The sequence below is a fragment of the Aristolochia californica genome, unplaced genomic scaffold (genome assembly GCF_029961685.1).
Source record: "Aristolochia californica isolate CCGP_79_NKW_82.1479 unplaced genomic scaffold, dmAriCali1.0.hap1 SCAF_12, whole genome shotgun sequence".
Taxonomy (NCBI): domain Eukaryota; kingdom Viridiplantae; phylum Streptophyta; class Magnoliopsida; order Piperales; family Aristolochiaceae; genus Aristolochia; species Aristolochia californica.
In genome coordinates, this window is record NW_027181793.1 from 1482248 (window position 1) to 1499174 (window position 16927).

Below are 16927 nucleotides of genomic sequence, written 5' to 3' on the forward strand. Positions count from 1 at the left end.
AGAAATTTCAGTATTTAAAGTTTTAGTTTTTAAAATGTTATTTCTGAAGCTTTGATCTCCAAAATTTTAGTGTCTAAAGTTTTTTCCCCCAAAATTTTAGCCTTTGAAGTTTAAACTTCCAAAGTTTCCAGTTCCAAAATTTTGAAATCTGAATCTCTAAAGTTTCCATTTTCAAATTTTTTGTTATTTTATGTTTCAGTTTTGAATTAAAATTTTTGAAGTTTCAGTTTCCAAAATTTTAGTTTACAAAGTTTCAATTGATGAAATTTCTGATTCTAAAGTTTTAGTTTCCAAAGTTTCAATTTTCAAATTTTCAGTGTTTGAAGTTTTAGTTTCTAATATTTCAACTTCAGACGTTTTGGTTTTTAAATTTTTAGTCTCTTGAAGTTTCTATTTCTAAAATTTTAATTTTCGAAGGTTAAGTTCTAAAATTTTAGTTTATGAACATTTAGAATTTTTAGATTTTAAAGTTTGAGTTTCTAAAGTTTTAATCTCGGAAATTTTAGTGTCTGATGTTTCAATTTTTGAACTTTCACTTTCTTAAGTTTATTTTTTCTAAATTTTAGTCTCAGGTTTCTATTTTCTTAAATATTAGAAGCTAATGAGCATTTATTGGCAAAACCTCTAAGCTTTTATCCTCAAAATTTAAAAACTTCTAAAAGATGCTTTAGAGTGAAAGAGTGAGTAAGGCCTTGAGAAATTTATTACCCTTTCCATTCATTTCCTTGTATTGCATATTGGACAAGCACTCCACATTATCCTTCTCAATAAGGAAAAAGAACTCTACAAATAAAGGGTATCAATTTTTACTTTTTTTAATTTCAATTTGTAAAAGGTTAATCTAGAACCTGTTCAATCTACATAAAAAAGGCCAGCTAAAACTAGAATCTAGCCAATCACTTGGGTTATACGTGACTTAAAGAGAATCGAAATCTCTTTGTGTAAATTTCAGCTATTAGACATTAAAAATAGTGGAATTTTCCAAGTAAGGGTGCATCGACGGTGAATACAATTAAGGGGGGGGGTTAGTCCTCGATGAAGTGGAATTGAAGTGGAAAATTGCATTAAAGTGAAATGAATTACTTCCACTTCAACTCATGTTTGGGTGTTAGTCCAGGCCAGTTGAAGTGGTTGGAAAACAGATTCCAGTGTCCTTTTCTAAATAAAGAAGAGAATGAGTAACTTTTTATGATAATAGTTTTTGATAAATTAAAACAATAATTACATGTGACTACAATAAATTATATAAAATTAAAAAAAAATTAAAAAATAACTTAAGAGAAAATAATAAATAAACCCAATGGTTAATTAATTATAGCAATTGGAAAATTAACCAATTAATGATTACAATTCATTATAAATTAATATACTAATTACGTGTGACTAGAATAAATTATATAAAATTAATAAAAATTTAAAAAATAACATAAGGGAATATAATAAATAAACCTAATTATTTAATTAGTTATAGCAATTTCATAATTAAACCAATTAATGAATAAAGTTTATTATAAATTAATATATTAATTACGTGTGACTAGAATAAATTATATAAAATTAATAAAAATTTAAAAAAACATAATGGAATATAATAAATAAACCTAATTGTTTAATTAATTATAGAAATTGCATAATTAAACCAATTAATGATTACAGTTTATTATAAATTAATATACTAATTATGTGTGACTAGAATAAATTATTTAAATTACATAAAACAGTTAAAAATAACATAAATGAATATAATTAATAAATAAATTATTTTTTAATAACATAATATATAGTATAAAAATACTTAATAAATAAAATTAAAACACGTGACAAAAAGGTATAAAATGACAACAACGAATATAATTAGAGTAAATTATTTTTAATAACGAGTTTGTGCGTTTAACATCATCAACTTACTAGTTTAGTAGATACGAACGATAACATACATATTCAAATGCAATAAAGTACAACCACTAATAATCACTCCACATGCTAGTTGCTATGGTATCTCAAAATTGTGAAACTCTAGTGGATCCTAATGCACGACGCCTCCGCATTGTTGTTGATAGGTTGCCTTCATCCCCAAGATCAACGCTATCATCGCTATCTTCATCCAAATTTTTACCTGCTAATCGGACCTCATCACCTCCTCCACCTACCTCATCATCGGAATCATCATCTTCCAATTCAAACATATCATTGTAATCATCTTTACGTATATAATTGTGTAATATGCGACAAACTCTTACAATTTTTATCTGGATCTTATAAGAAAATGAAGGAGCGACTTTCAACATTTGGAATCGAGCTTTTAAAGCACCAAAAGTTCATTCAATAGTATTCCTCAAAGATGAGTGTCTTCGGTTGAATAGCTCTTTATCATTTCTAGGAAGGTTGTCTCCAAATTCTTGTAGATGATAACGAGTTCCTCGATATGGAGCCAAAAATCCTGAAATATTTGCATAACCAGCATCGACTAGATAATATTTACCTACAATAAAAAATATTTTCCACATAAGATAATTGAAGATAAAATAAAAAAAATTACTGCATAACAATATATTATACCTTCAGGTACACAGATTCTATTTCGGTGAGTCAATGCGTCCTTCAATACATGGGAATCAGCTGCTGATCCCTCCCATCCAACAAGTACATAAGTGAATTGCATATCAAATGTACATGCTGCCATCACATTTTGTGAGAGATAGCCCTTTTTGTTCCAGAACCTTTGTTGTTCTTCAAGTGGGATGTTTGCCTTGATATGAGTTCCATCAATAGCCCCAATACAATCCTAATTATATCATTTCAATTAATACAAGTAACTCTAAATATTAATAAAAAAACTTCATTAGATGCCAAGTGATGTTACTTTAAAATACGGATTAAACATTGGATTGTTTAAAATCTTCGAGTGAGTCCGTTCTGAAGGCCGTTTGATGTAATCAGGCCGAAGTTTGATAATAGCATTCAACACCTTATTGAAATACCTACTTATAGTCCAGTTTGATCTATCAAACATCTCTGTTGTGACACTATACGCTTGTCCTTGACCAACAGTTAGGAGAAAATATGCAAGTTGTTCTTCCACTGAGATGGTCTTTGTAGGTGATAAAAATGCTTTACTATAAAGTATCTCTGCCATTTTTTTAAATTCAATTTGATTCATCCTGTAAACTTTTCAAAATTTAACAGGTGATTACGCTAATGCCTTTTGCAAATAAATCGGACCACCAATCCCACGAGGACGTAATGCACATCTATACCTATGGTTGAGATAGTATCTTCCCATCATGTATATAAGATATGTCAATAAAACCATTCTTGTATTCCGATTTTTGTCTTCCATGGAAACCTACAAATACAATCACCACAACCATAATGACAACTACAACAATAATTCATGTTTCTTCCTAAATGTCATAAACACAGAAATATACCATTATCTTCAATCATAACCTATTTTCAATCACACCTGTATAAAATTATTTCCAATCACACACCCACAATATTCATCTACACAATAAGAACACAACAATCATGAAAACCCAAATCTTAACCATAATAAGATTCATAATCTATCAATGATATGTCTTATAAAGTCATAATTAAAAAAACATAATTAAACTTCAAAACAATCGTCCCAAAATACATAGTGTACTTCAAACTATTGATTACATTTCACCAGCACAGTATTTAAGCCAATTAAGTCGCTCTTCTACTGGCAATTTCGTAAACATGTCCTTCTTCATTGGTGTATCTATTGGTGTATCTAATAATAGAGGAGCGCGAAACTTCATCTCTACCGACAGGTCTGGGATTTCTTTGAGGGCTTCATACCAATTCTCTCCGGCGGTTTTATCATCTTTAGGCTGTAAAGATTGAAATAGGATGGCAATTCTGGTCATTGTATCAGCGAACATGATACTATCATCGGTGGCCATTTGCAGTCTCTTTCTACGATGACTTGAAGTTGACGAGTTAGAACTTGGAGATTGATCTGGTGTCGACTCATTTTCTATAAAGAATGGCGAAGGAGTATCTCTACCTAAATCGACATCCTCGAGCATGTCCAAGCGCTCATTTTCTTCCTGATGTTGGACATCATTGCACATGTCTTTGTCAGTTTGACTTGCTCTCCCCATGGCTATTGAGTTTCCCACTACCAAAGCCAATTTGTCATAAAGAGGGCAGCCTTGTTGTCTATACTTTTCAACTTCTTTATGCTCCTACAAGGATAAAACATCATTTAGACGATTTGGCATAGAGTTCTAGTAATGCGAAAAACATACAAAATGTTTTACAGTCAATCATAATTTACTGACCTTGATATAGTCTTGCCATACAGAATGACATGCAGTAACTCGATGTATGGTTGCATCCCAACCGAACCCGCTAGTGTTGAGATAGCTTGTTACTGCTTGGTAAGTTTTCATCCATGATCTTGTTCGATTCTTGAGCTTCTCAACAGTTTTTTTATTAGATGTGTCTTCATTGAACCTATTGACACAGTCCAAATATACTTCATGCTTCCAAACCCCATTGGGCATCCTGTTCCCCATATTGACTTGCTCAACCAACAGATCGAGCATTTTGTTGTCATCATCGAAGGTCCAAATGTCATATGATCGAGGAGTTTGTTGTCTTCTTCCAGCCATTTATAATCTAAATCCGAGATGGTCTTCATGGAATTTTTTTTTATCAGACAACCATTACTCGTCGTAGTAACTAGGGACACACAGAAACACAACCAACAAATAACAAAATACCATGTGGTGGATATTTATAACACCAAAATCTCCTCACCACATGGCAAGAGCATTCCATAGCACTTCAAACATATTCAACAACATTCTAAAATATTTCAAAATTAATCTAACTAATTTCATTGCAGATGACTAGAACAATGCAAAAACAAACTCATGAAGTCCAAATTCATCGAACACCCCTGGTAGAGCCCCATATGACTTCACAGTCACTACTAACCGTACATCGTCATTGATGAGGGTCGGGTTTTGTTGGCTAATGGACACCCATGTAGGCGACTCAGCCTTGTTTGAATTGGATCATGTAGTGGATATTTATAACTCCAAAATCTCCTCACCACATGGAAAAAACATTCCATAGCACTCCAAACATATTCAACAACATTCTAAAATATTTCAAAATTAATCTAACTAATTTTATTGCAGATGACTAGAACAATGCAAAAACAAACTCATGAAGTCCAAATTCACCGAACACCACTGGTAGAGCCCCATATGACTTCGCAGTCACTACGAACCGTACATCGTCATTATGGGGGTCGGGTTTCGTTGGCTAATGAACGCCCGTATAGGCGACTCAGCCGTGTTTGAATTGGACCATGTGGTGGATATTTATAACTCCAAAATCTCCTCACCATATGGCAAAAATATTCCATAGCACTTCAAACATACTCAACAACATTCTAAAACATTTCAAAATTAATCTAACTAATTTCATTGCAGATGACTAGAACAATGTAAAAACAAACTCATGAAGTCCAAATTCACCGAACACCCTTGGTAGAGCCCTATATGACTTCGCAGTCACTACGAACCGTATATCGTCATTGATGGGGGTTGGGTTTCGTTGGCTAATGTGTGCTCGTGCAGGCGACTCAGCCTTGTTTGAATTGGACCATGTAGTGGATATTTATAACTCCAAAATTTCCTCACCACATGGCAAAAACATTCCATAACACTTCAAACATATTCAACAACATTCTAAAATATTTCAAAATTAATCGAACTAATTTCATTGTAGATTACTAGAACAATGCAAAAACTAACTCATCAAGTCCAAATTCACCGAACACCCTTGGTCAAGCCCCATATGACTTCGCAGGCACTACGAACTGTACATCATCAGACTTGTTTGAACTCGACTAAACCCCCTAAATCCTATACCCTAACCAAGAAACCTACAAATTAAAATAAACCCTAAACCCTAAACCCTAGTCCTTAAAACCCCTAAATGTCCCAAACCCTAAACCCTAGACCCTAAAACCCCTAATAGCCCCAAACCATAAACCCTAGACCCTAAAACCCCTAAAAGCCCCAAACACTAAACCCTAAGAACTTAAAACTCTATCACCCCAAAAACCGAGAACCCTATGTATTTTTTAAAAAAAAACATAAACCCTAATTCCAGACCTAAGGACTAAACCCTAGACCTTAAAACCCTAAAAGTCCCAAACCCCAACTCTAATCCCGAAATTAAACCCTATCAACACGAATTTGAACCCCAAATCCCATAAACCCTAACCCTAAATCCCAACATTAAGCCACAATCAAGATAAATTACGCACAAAAATTAAAATTAACTCAAACACAACACAAAATTAGTTGAAAAAGAATTAGGGTTTCGAATTACCTTCTGAAATTTGGGGAAAATCACCGCCGAATGGGGAAATGTAAGCCCAATGGAAGAAATCGACGCCTAACTGTCGAAAATCGAAGAAGATTGAAGGAAATCGAAGGATATCAAAACCGGAATAGGTTAAATCAAAGAAAATCGGGGGAGGAGAAAAGAGAAGAGCAAGAACGAGAAGGGAGAGGGAGGCCTAGAGTGAGAAGAGATGGAGGCCTAGAGGGAAAAGAGAGAGGGAGACGAGAGAGGGAGAAGGAAGAGAAAGGCCGAGAGAGAAAGAGACGAGAGAGGGAGATGGGGTGAAAATGAGAGATAACAAGAGAAAGTAGAGGGAGCAAAGAACGAAGAGGAGGGCCAACGGAGGGAGCAGAGAGTGCGAAAATGAGAGAAGAAGGTTGGGCGAAAAAATTTGTCGGGTGACGAAGGCCGAGTGAGAGGAGAGGAGAAGAGGAAATGAGAGGGATTTTTAGTTCCGAGGGGGATGGGAAGAAGCGACGTCGTCGCTCTTGGTAAGTGAATGATTTGAAAAAAAAGGTGAAATCAGTTTTCCGTCGTTTTTGCCTGAGGAGATGAAACGATGTTATCTCGCTTCAATTCAAATCATTTTTCTCTAACGCCTTATTTGTGATGACCTAGGTAATGCGGGGGAAATTCATTCCACTTCATTGTGGGCTAACCCCTCCTTAGTAAACCTCAATTAATCGAGCGTCGGCCCGCTCCTGTTCTTTCCCAACCAGACCGGCTTAATTCCCAGCAAACCAGTGTCGGCTCGTGCCTGTTCTAGCCCAACCGGAGATGAGACGGGGGAAGAAGCCATGGTGTAGCCAAACACCAAGGCCAAAGACTGTGCAAGTCCAGTGCACGGCAATAGCAGCGGCGGCCAAGGCCAAGTGCAAAGGCACGGCCCAGAGGGGCGCACGCATATGGCCGGCCCGGAACCAGCTGCAACGGAAAAAGACACACTTGAGCTTGGCAAACGGATGGCCAAGCAACAAGGTGCACAACAACCCCAACAGCCAGCTCAGACACAAGGCAGCACGCCAGCAGACACTTCTGGCGGGGCGAAATGGGGTTGGACGCAACCAGAAATCCTGGCGGGGCGAAATGGGGTTTCCTCAGGACGCCAGGCGCAGGCGCGCGCGCAGCAAGGCACAGGCGCCAGGCGCCCACGGGCGAAATGGGGTTTCCGCCAGGCGCCAGGCGCCCCGCGCGAAATGGGGTTTCCTGAGGCGCCAGGCGCCAGGCGCCCGCGGGCGAAATGGGGTTTCCGCCAGGCTCCAGGCGCCCCGCGCGAAATGGGGTTTCCAGGCGACCAGGTCCCCAGGCGCCCTGGTCTGGCGGGCGCCAGCCTGACCAGGGCGCCCCTTGACGCCAGAAACCGAATTTTTGGGATCTGACGGGTTTTTGAGCGTTTTTAGTGATTTCAAAAGGCCTAGGGAGAGACTATAAATAGAGAGGCCTCTCCCATGGAAAAGAGGTCGAAAAATCCTTAGCCTTCTTTACTCTTTTGGTGTATAGAGAGAGTACAGGATTTCGTCCAATCTCTAGCGGGAGTCAAGGCTTTTTATTCACCTAAGTGGTGATTGTTCCTGAGCTACCCTCAAACTTTTTTTTTTCATGCCCTAAAAGCTTGGGCTTTTTTTTCTGCCTTTGAAATTGATTTATTTTTTTTAGACTTTATCCTTTTTTAGATTGGTGTATAGAGTTTTGTCTTATGGTTAGGAGTGATTTTTCATCTCTCATATTTATTTTGGGCAACTTGGGCCTCTTGGAAAAGAAAGAGTGGTCCCCAACCTAAGGCGAGAAATAACACAAGTGCAGAGAAAGTTTTATGTGACCAAAATATCCAAGGGGGAGAATAGAAGATGAAAAATTTGCATATATGAATAATTTTTTTAGTCAAAGAAGATTGAAAAACAAAAATTGTTTCTTTGCAAACTGAAGTTAGCAACTCCAACTTGAGGGGAAGTGTTGAAGATCAATTTTGGAAGAGTCTTACACGACTCTCACAGGAAGAATTAATTTCTTAGAAAGGAAGAATTAATATAGTAGTCTTATAAGAGTCTCATAGGAAGTTGTCTCACCAAGGATGAATTTTAGTTTTGTTAGACTTTTGTTTACGTTACAATTATTTAGCTGGTCTAGGACTTATCTTAAGGACTTTTACTTTGGGTGTAATTGGGACATGGGTAGTTTAACTCAACTTTGATCTTATGTATTTCTCTATTATCAATAGAGACTCAGTGTACTCAATTTACAATATTGAATGAAATATTTTCTTTCGCTTGAAATTCAACACCAAGTTAAGACAAAAACACTTATTGAGGGATATCTATTTGTATTACTTTCACATTAGAGTAGCATATAAGGAAAGTTACCTTTTCAAGCAAATGGTTTCAATCCATTCAAAATTTTAAATTCATGCCCAATTAAAACCTAGTCAAATAATGTTGGATGCAACAATGTTAAAATAAGCATAGTTTCACACAACTAGTTCATCGACCTTGCTTAAATAAATTTTAAAATATAAGTCTAAATGTCAAGCATAGAATCGATGTCTCCAATATAACCATCACCATTTGAATTTTTAATTTATTAAAGGTAATATTAACTCTTTACACATTTAAACTCATAGACATTAAGGAAAAAGAAAAGGGGAGAAGGGTAGCCCCCCTCCTCGTGTTTAAAAGTTAGATGCAAAGGAAGGCGAAAGGAACAACTGTCTTCCCCTTTTAGCCAATTGAGAGTTGATGCAAGGTTCTCTTTTAACTCATGAGGAGAAGGGAATGCTTTCCTCCCCCCTCATCCACTCTTCTCTCCCTTCTCTTTAAAATAAAAAAAAAATCAATTTATTAGCATTAAATTATTATGATCAAGAGATGTAAATATTAATATTAATTTAAATAATTAAATTTCAAAATAAATACGAAACTATGATTTATTTGTAAATGTTGAATTGATTGTATTTGTTAAAACATAATAAACATTATTATTAACTAAAAATAATTTCATTACATTTAAATAGTTTGGTTGCTACATCATCATGTTAAATATAGACTCGTATAAAAGTATATAATGATTTTCTTATATAAATGAGTTTCATAGTATTATTGGTATCTTATTATTTATTTATATACCTTCACATATTTTTGAGGACTACATTAGTGTTAATTTATTATAAATTTGATGTAATTAGATGTTATTTAAATTAGGATGTTTGAATAATATATACAACATTCTCTTGAAGAAAATGATATATTTTTATTTATCTTAGCATGAATTTAAATTAATGTATCATAATTTTTATTTTAAATTATAATTTTATATAGGTTAAAAATTCATATAGATTATAATTTTTTATGTGCAATTTACTTATTATTGTAAATGATATTTAACAATATCATATTTATATTATTATAATAAATTAAATAATAGTAACTTAATTTGTAAAATAATATTTAGGTCAGTTCTTCAACTATCCCTATTGGTTATACTATCAAATAATAACTTCATTCGTTATTCTATTCACATCAATGTTATAAAAACTAAACCAAACATCAACAAGATGAGTTTGTTTGGATCTAATTGAACCGAGTTTTGAATTTGTGTCAACCGAAATTATTAATGTTTTTAAAAAATAAAATTTATAAATTTATAAACGACATTAAGGACTAGTATTTATAAAATATGAGATTTACAACTTAAGTGAAAATATAATATTCTCAAATACTAAATATTACATACATTTTTTCTTTATCCATTCATATAACAAATTATCATCAAAATCAATACATAATATTGTCAAATTTGAAGATATTTTGGATTCAAATATTTATTAGATCTAGATTTATTGGTTTTAGTCCAATGCAAAATTGCATTGGATATCAATCTAAATATCATCTCAATTTGTTTACAGTCCTTGGAGGGAGTTGCTTCCCCTTTCGTTTCCCTTTCTCCGACGAGAGGAGGCTATCCCACTTCCCACCTTTCTAGTATTGTTCTCCTTCCTCTTTTTTTATTAGTATTACGATCGTCGTAAGTGGAAAGTTGATGATTCGTAAAATAGGTAGGAAACAACTTTCTCCCGATTTTTGCCTAAGCGAATAAAATGGTGTAATCTCACTTCAATTCAAGTCTTTTTACTCTAACACCATTTTTTTATGAACTAGGTAATGAGGGAGAAGTTCATTCTAAAAAGGACAAGTTAATTGATACTCTTTGAGTGAGGGCCGGGTTCCCCATAAAACCTAACCCAACCTAACTCAAAAACTTGGGTCTGGGTTTATAATTTCACGCCACTGGTCAAGAAAGGGGTGGAAAAAACCCCCACTAGGTTTTGGTGTGAGACAGATTTTCCCAAACTTGATACGAACTTGACCCACATATGAGAAAAATATAAAACTTGGGTCAAAATAGGTCGGGTTTATGGGGACTAAGCTGGGATGAGTCGGGTTTATGGGAACGAGGTGGAGACGGGTTACGAGGATGATGATTGGGTGGGGGTCGGATTTGATGATTCAAGTTTTCTCTAGGTTTTTTGGGTTCAGGTTTTGGGTTTGGATTTGGATTTTGATAAATCCGACTCCCACCGTGTACCCACCCCTAGGTCTAAGAACACTTCTTCAAATTATTATTTTTAAAACTTATATTCTAAACATTTATTAGCTTCATTCAAAAAAAAATTCTAGACGGATAAAATATTTTCTATCTTCGACAGGAAAATTTTCCTTCATTTGAGAATTGAGATGTCGTAATACTAAGGAGCAGAAGAAAGCGTCCGTGTTACGCCTTTAGACTTTCTAGGAAGCGACAAAGATCTTTGGCGTTTTTCCATCCGCGACACACGTTTCCGGTAGCCGACCAGGAGAACTCTTTCTTCTGAACGGAGAGAGGGGGAAGAGGTTGTGCCTTAAACTTGAGAAAAGGTCGATAGCCGGGAAAGAGAAGAGTAGTAAGGGGCGATTTCGGAGAAGTGAAAGGTATTTAAAAATGCTTTAAGTGTCAGAAATGAAAAAAAGGGTTAGAGACGGCTGGAACCTTGATGTACGATGAATTTTGATTCCTTTATCTGCATCACACATGTATCTTTCCTTTTTTTATGTTCTTAGTTCGTGTACAATCTGTTCCTTCTCATTTTTCGGGATTTTATTTTCTTTTCTCTTCGTATTTTTTTTCTTTCCATGGTTTTCTTAATCGTATTAATTGTGTCTAATTTTCTAATCTTATGAAAGCTTGTCAAGGGAAAGGTGAGTCTCTATCCATTCTCTTCGAATAATCAGGTTGCTCGATATGTTTCAAATGATTCTGTATTAGTCATTTCAGCCATGCTTTGATTGAATTGATTGAGGAAAACTAGTTCCTTGCCCTGGTTGAACATTCGTTTGCTATTTAGAGTAAATTTCATGGAAGTTTAATTGGGAAATTAACTTGATCTATGCTCTCTGCTAAGTTTTTAAAATGTCTTCCACATTTTTGTAATTTCTATAATGCATATCATCTTTTGTTGAAATCTTATTATCTAGCTGCTCTATCCCGTCAGGTTATGATTCATGCAATTGTCTGTTATTAATATCAATATTATGATTCATGGGATTTTTATTCTTATTATCAATAATAGTAATGATAATATCAATATTGTTCAATATGACATGGACCTTGCAGCCAAGCTTTAACGGTTAAGCAAGCATGGTTATTTATTTCTGAAGATAAAGCAGGCGTGAACTCTAATATTGGAGTATAATGTGTTGCAAAAAATTCTTGGAGTATAATTTATGTGATTTAGTCAATATACAATCGTTTAAGACCTTTTTGCAGGGATTTAGCAGATGTGAATTCGTATTTTTGAGTAATATGTCATGGAATCTGATTATTATGAAATCATTGAGATTTGGTTGGTGGACTTAGCATTTTTACAAGGGTTGAGCAGAACCGGAGTGAAATCCAAGAGTTAAAATGTTGTTACTTTCATATGTTCTGGATTTTTAGGGTTTAGTGGCATTGAATCTTCATGTTGTGCATTTACCACTGAAGGAATTTCCTGCATGAGAATGTTGGTTTTACAAGCACAAAGTGCCATGTTTTCTCCTAGATGCAAATGATGAATGTGATGCTTGGATTGATTATTTCTTTTCTTTCGGATTCTTATGTGTTACACTACTATGCATGAGCTTGTTATTTGTGATTTACAAAATCATGGGGTTGAATAATTGAATTCTGTGAGGAGGTGACAATAATTTCATCTTTATTTAAAGCGGTGAGAGGAATCATCCCTTCTCCTTCATTTTGGTGATTGTCAATAAGAGAGCAGTTCAGTGAAAGAGAAGGGGAGTCCAAATGGCAGATCAGACCATGAAAGGGGAGGAGCTGGAGAAGAAGGCTGAGAAGAAACTTAATGGTTGGGGATTGTTTGGATCCAAGTATGAGGATGCTGTCGATTTTTATGACAAGGCTGCAAATTGCTACAAATTGGCCAAGAACTGTAATTTATCTCTATCTGTGGCCTCATTTTTGTCTAAGTTTGTGTTTCATTTATTGCTGTGAACTTGTTTTATGGTTCTGTTGATGCCAGTTTCCCGTGATCAGAAGTTTTATTTATTTGTTTTTTGTTTCTGGCTTTTCTTTTTCATAAGAAATTCTTTTTTCTGGTTGATGATTTGACTGTTCTCTATCTCATTGGCCTTATTTATTCAGCATTTTTTTTTTGAGTTGCAGTGGAAGTGTTATAAGGGTCAATGCAATGCTATTTATACGTCTATTTTATTGGTTAATTTATTGTTTTGTGGATTTAATTGATTGAAATTTATTTGGATGAAAAGCTTAAAATTTTTGAGTTTTTGTCTGTAAAAAAATTATATAATATATTATATTATAATTTAGTTCAAGAGGGTTAGGAGATATAGGTCTATGGATGCTGGTTGTTGGACTTGCCTGTGTATAATAGGTTGAGATTACTGGGCGCATTCTGGGTGAAATATCATGTTAGTGTCATGACTCAAAGTGATTTCTGTAATTTGTCGTGGATTAGAATTTGATTTGCATTCTACTTATATCTGAAGAGGAAATTTTTTTGTTCACTTGCATTTAGGGACTGTAAGTTGGAACTTTGGCATGACTTGTTGATATGAATTTTATCGAATTACATCAAAAGACTAAGTACATAGTAAAGCTATAGAGTCAACAATATCAGCAGTAGTAGATAATAACAACAAAAAAGTAAAATATTAAACATCTCTATTTGCAATAAATCTATTTGCACATTCCTTGGTCAGCTAACCATTTAGCTGACACTCAAGCTAAATTAGATGTTTCACTCCAACACCTTGTTGTGGAGGAAGGCCCTTTTTAGCAAATTATTGTACTTTTTTTCGTTTTAATAGTTTATACATCTTCATTCAAAAAAATAAATAAATCAATGCTGGTTAAGAGGAGGAGGAGCCATCGAATTTACATGTCATTGAGATACTCCATCTCCTGTCAACTAGTAGATTAGGCTCATGCGTATGTGTCTATGCAATTGAGATACCGAAGAAGAGTTCCAAATCTCCCTCATTTTTTTTTCTTTGAAATGTTGACTAGATGTTTATTGATTGAAAGGTTAAAGAACCAAAAACTCATTAAACTTGAAGGAGGGTTGGGCCAGCTGATTAACTGCCTTACAGTTACTCTCAAACATTTATGGACCATATTAATTATCTCTATGCAACTTGAGTCTTTGAAGTAGTGTCCTCAGCCTTAATAGAGTCAATTTACCCAAAAGGACCAGAAGATACAAGTGTTTCTCTCCTGTTATCTTAACATCCTTCCACTTGATACAAGTTCTACAGTCAAAATTAAGCTTCATGTGGCCCTCTAGCGGAGGAGGCAAAGATTGAGCTTTTTTCCCCAGTTAATGGATTAAGCTGCCACAATTCTAATTGTCCCTGGTAACTGAGCTTGGAAAATCATGCAAATAAAGAACTAACTACTTCAAATAGGTTGTTACAATTGACCGTTTCAATAATCCTCCCTTTGGGATGCCATTTCTCCTATTCCTGTCCTTCCAGATTCCCCAAATAATGGTTGCAATTCTTAATCACCACAGGATTCTACCTGATTTAGCCGTTGTCCAATTTGATGAGCTGGATAAATAGACTAGCAAGGGAGCAGGTAAACTTGCTATCTCAAATTTCTTCAAAATTGCTCCCCAAAGGTCTCCACTAGCAGGGCAACAACTTGCAATGGCAATTACCAATTTGTTAGCCTCTTTTATTAAATGTTTAACTCAAAAAGTTTTACGTTTTATTAAAGCTAAAATTCTCCAAAAAGAGAGCATTGGGCCTTTAGACTAGCAAGGGAGCAGGTAAACTTGCTATCTCAATATTTTCAAAATTGCTCGCCAAGGTCTTCACTAAGCAGGGCAACAACTTACCCTAGCAATCATCAATTTACTGGTCTCTTTTATTTAATTGTTTAACTCAAAGAGTTCATGTTTCACTAAAGCTGTAATTCTCCAAACAAGAGAGCAATGAGGCTTGCTGGAGCCAGCACTTTCAATGATGAAGAGCACTGAAATACCCACAAACACTTTTCCTCCCAAATTAATATATCAAGTAATGACTCTCATGCACAACAAGAAATCACTTAGCTATTTCATAATTAAGCCCCTATGAAGGTTTGAGTCCCAACATTTTCGTTTGCTAAGAGTGGCATACAATTGAAGAACTTTTTTTTTTTTTTTGAAACGATATAATTGAAGAACTTGAGTGTACAGATTTTGAGCAATTATAGAAATCATTGTAAATGGTACATACTAATCCATGTGTCTAGCCAAATTCTTTAGCATCGTATTAACAGTATAAATTTTAATCCCTTGCATTATTATGGGTGTCAAATTTCAAATGGTTTTATAGACTTGAAGCAAAATATATTATAGTATCTTGTGGTCACCAATTAGGATCCTGATACCTGTTTATATGTATATGGAATTTCATCCAACTAGATGTCTTCTCCTTCTAAATATCCAAAAACCTTTAGCAATATGGGATTGGTTCATGTGCTTAATGCATCTAATTTCGTCCTGAGATTTTTGAAAGCATTTCTCAAGCTACATAACAAATTTATGCTTAAATTTCTCTTTTGATCCTCTGTAAAAGAACCTTTTTTCAATGGCCTCAACATGAGATGTGATGCAGGCCAGATGGTGAAGAAAAGAGAGATAATAGTTGGAAAGATCAGCCAAAGTTGCTTTAACTAATGTGATCCTCCCATCTAGGGAGAGGAATGTCCCATAACACGTTGAAAGAGATCTCTCAATTAAGCGATTCTAAAGTTGCTTTTTGAATCTTTCAACAAAAAAGAGGATGATCAAGGTAGGAAGATGGAAGCGGGTGCAGTCTTGCATCCAACGGTTGTAAACATTTTATCAATTACATCTTGTGGAAAATAAACATTGCAAAGGAAAGATTTACTCCAGCATGCTAACCAGAGAGGAGCTCATGTATAGGTGAGGTGGTTCTTTTTCGTTTTAATTGATGAGAAGGCTTTAAATCTTTGTTGCCCTCACAAAAGAAGATTGTGTCATTTGCAACTGAAGAAGGGGAGTTCGGAGAGAGATGATAGTATTTGAACAAGTGTTAACCATGCTTGGTCTCACTAGAGATTACTGTTAACAAAAGAGTTGAAGGGTAGTTTTGTCTTTTTACATTACCTGTAATCTCTAGAGTAGATATTATATTGTCCTACATGTTTAGATCTATCTCTAGTTCAAGCTTGATGTAATTTGAGTATGTATTGTGGGAGATATAAGAAGTTAATTAAGTTTAAGTGTATAAGGGCATAATTGTAATTATCCCTAAAGTTGAGTTATTAAGGAAGATGGGGGAAGAGCAAGACCCACAACGAGAGTTCTTTTCAGATTCTATTCTCTCATCTCTCTCTCCCCTCTTCTTCCTCTTACTTCTTCTCTCTATACTCTTCAATCTTACCTTTTTTTCAATTGCAAAGAGCACTTTACCCACGATGTTGAAGAGAAAGTAGAATGGGCAGTGTCTGAGGCCTAAAAACTTTGAAAAAGCATTCTGTAAAATCATTATAAGAAGAGAGATTGAAGTGGAGGAAATACAACATTGACTCCATCTTTTCCACTTAACATCAAAACCTATCTTAGTGATAACATGATCTAGAAATGACCAACTAATTTATTAAAACTTTGACAGGAGAAATGGCTCAATGGGGGGTGTTATTGAAAAAGTTGTTCATTCTCTTCTTTTTTTTTTTGAGGAAAATGTGTAAATATTTATTCAAAGAGAGAGGAATACAACCTAGCGCGCAGGGTCATCCTCCACAACAAGGTGTTGGAGGGAAGAATCCCATTTTGCTTGAAAGTCCGCCAAGTAATTGACAAATCTGGGGGTATGGATTTATGAACAATTTATATTAGAAGTTATATTACAAATTTCAAAATAAATATCCTAAAGCCACCAAGGGGGTGAATTTTCTTGGTGCACCAATCGATGATGACCTTGGAATCTCCTTCGATGATGAGAGGCTCAACGAGATGGTCTTG

General features: G+C 34.9%; 1 protein-coding gene across 1 annotated transcript in view; it reads left to right on the forward strand.

Moving 5' to 3' along the window:
• The first annotated feature begins 11120 nt into the window (after positions 1 to 11120).
• The window catches only part of LOC137945519 (alpha-soluble NSF attachment protein-like), a 44431-nt gene continuing 38624 nt past the window's right edge, over positions 11121 to 16927 (forward strand). Inside the window, exons 1-2 of the mRNA XM_068791449.1 lie at positions 11121 to 11363; positions 12636 to 12862. Of these exons, the coding sequence (XP_068647550.1) occupies positions 12718 to 12862 (145 nt within the window). The 5' untranslated portion in view covers positions 11121 to 11363; positions 12636 to 12717. The remainder of the gene's footprint in view (positions 11364 to 12635; positions 12863 to 16927) is intronic.